This window comes from Terrapene carolina, unplaced genomic scaffold (genome assembly GCF_002925995.2).
Source record: "Terrapene carolina triunguis isolate 2854851 unplaced genomic scaffold, T_m_triunguis-2.0 Scaffold833, whole genome shotgun sequence".
Lineage (NCBI taxonomy): Eukaryota > Metazoa > Chordata > Testudines > Emydidae > Terrapene > Terrapene triunguis.
The window spans coordinates 2,343,970-2,345,655 of record NW_020665184.1 but is presented as its reverse complement, the minus strand read 5'-3'; the positions used below and the strand labels follow the sequence as shown (position 1 = coordinate 2,345,655).

The window sequence follows — 1,686 nt, the reverse complement described above, 5'->3', positions numbered from 1 at the left end:
CATAGAGGCGGTTGATGCTGGCGCACTCATGGTAAGGGTGAGGGGAGTGGGGTGAGGGGAGCAGGGTGGGAGGGCTCGGGGGGCCGGGTGGTGGGGGGGGCACTCTCACACTCGTCGTAGAAGCCGTAGAGGCGGTTGATGCTGGGGCATTCGTGGTTGCCGCGCAGCAGGAAGAAGTTCTCGGGGTATTTGAGCTTGTAGGCCAGCAGGAGGCAGATGGTCTCCAGCGACTGCTTGCCCCGGTCCACGTAGTCGCCCAGGAAGAGGTAGTTGCTCTCAGGCGGGAAGCCCCCGGACTCGAAGAGCCGCAGCAGGTCGCAGTACTGCCCATGGATGTCACCTGGGGCGGGCGGGAGATGAGGGAGCAGCTACCACAGCCAGGCCTAACCCGCCGTCCCCACAGGCCTCCCCACCCAGCCCAGCCCCAACCAGCGACCCCCTCAGAGTGAACAAGGGGTGCAGGGAATCCCCCCATAGCCGCTGGGAGGACGGTTCCCACTCCCCGACCTCGCTCACTCACCGCAGATCTTCAGCGGTGCCTCCAGCTCCAGCAGGATGGGCTGGCTCAGGAAGATTTCCCGCGCCATGTGGCAGAGGTCCCGGATCTCACGCTCCGTCATCTGCACGTTCTTGCCGGGCCGGGAGCCATGCACTGCAACACAGCACAGCGGGCGTCTCTGCCGGGCTGCGGTCATAGCCCCCGTACTGCTCACAGACCCCCGCAGCTCAGGGCAAGGCCCACTCCAGCTGCGATGGTCCCAGGGGCCTGAGGCTCTGCTGGGCAGGCCTGTGGACCCCCCCACCCCCCTGGGCAGGTTAACAGGTGACTCGAGACCAGCAGAGGGGGAGGAGGCGCCAAGCAGCCCTGGCCCAGCCTAGGGCCTCACCCGCTCTGTGCGGCCGGCTCCAGAGGCGCAGTGAGGCTGGACCCAGACCCACCACGGGCCCGTCGGCCAGAGCCCAGATGGGATCGTCAGACACTCAGCCAGGCAGCGGAGAGCCGCCCCCCCTACAGCGGAAAGGCCCCGCGCCCCATTCCCTGGCCCCTCTGAGCCAGCCAGTCCCCCACCCTGGGGCAGGATCAGAGCTGGTGCCCACCCCCCGGCTCCTGGTCAGACGCGAGTTGTTTTCGGCGTTGCAGGCTGCAGTGCTTAAAGAAGCAGGGGTGGCCTAGCAGCTGATACTGGCCCGTGAGGCCGGGCACCTGGGTTCTTTCCCCAGCTCTGAACCGTCCTGTAATCTTGGGCTACTCCCTTCCTCTGTGCCTCAGTTTCCCCACACGACACACAGGACTGATGCTTCTGCTTTGCCTGTGTGACGCATGGGGATGTGAGCTCAGATAATCTGCCGCTCAGCAACTGCTCCGGTCCAGGGTCCAGCCCCAGGGGTCAGGAGCCACCCAGAAAACATATCTAGGGTCACCCCCCAACACCCCTAGTATTATAAGTGTGCAGGGAAGTAACAGCTAATCTCCCCCTCCCTCCACAGCACTGGGAGAGCAGAGTTTGCACTGGGACGACCACCCCCCCAGGTCTCCCCTCCCTCCACAAACTCCCCCTCCAGCTGAGATCAAGTCCCCACCCCGGCCCCGGGAACGGAAGAGTCCCTAGCTCCTTGGGGGCCGAGGAACAGCGTGGCCCACCCGGGACTGCCGTGAGCTGTACAAGCCATGGGGGAGGCAGCAAG

The 1,686-nt window shown here is 65.4% G+C and overlaps 1 protein-coding gene across 1 annotated transcript in view; it reads right to left on the bottom strand.

Annotated features, from left to right (window-relative positions):
• The window catches only part of LOC112120311 (serine/threonine-protein phosphatase PP1-alpha catalytic subunit-like), a 4,321-nt gene extending 3,626 nt beyond the window's left edge, over positions 1-695 (bottom strand). The window contains exons 1-2 of the mRNA XM_026660595.2: positions 540-695; positions 110-368 (exon numbers count right to left, since the gene is read on the bottom strand). Coding sequence (XP_026516380.1) covers positions 110-368; positions 540-695 — 415 coding nt within the window. The remainder of the gene's footprint in view (positions 1-109; positions 369-539) is intronic.
• Between the last annotated feature and the right edge of the window lie 991 nt (positions 696-1,686).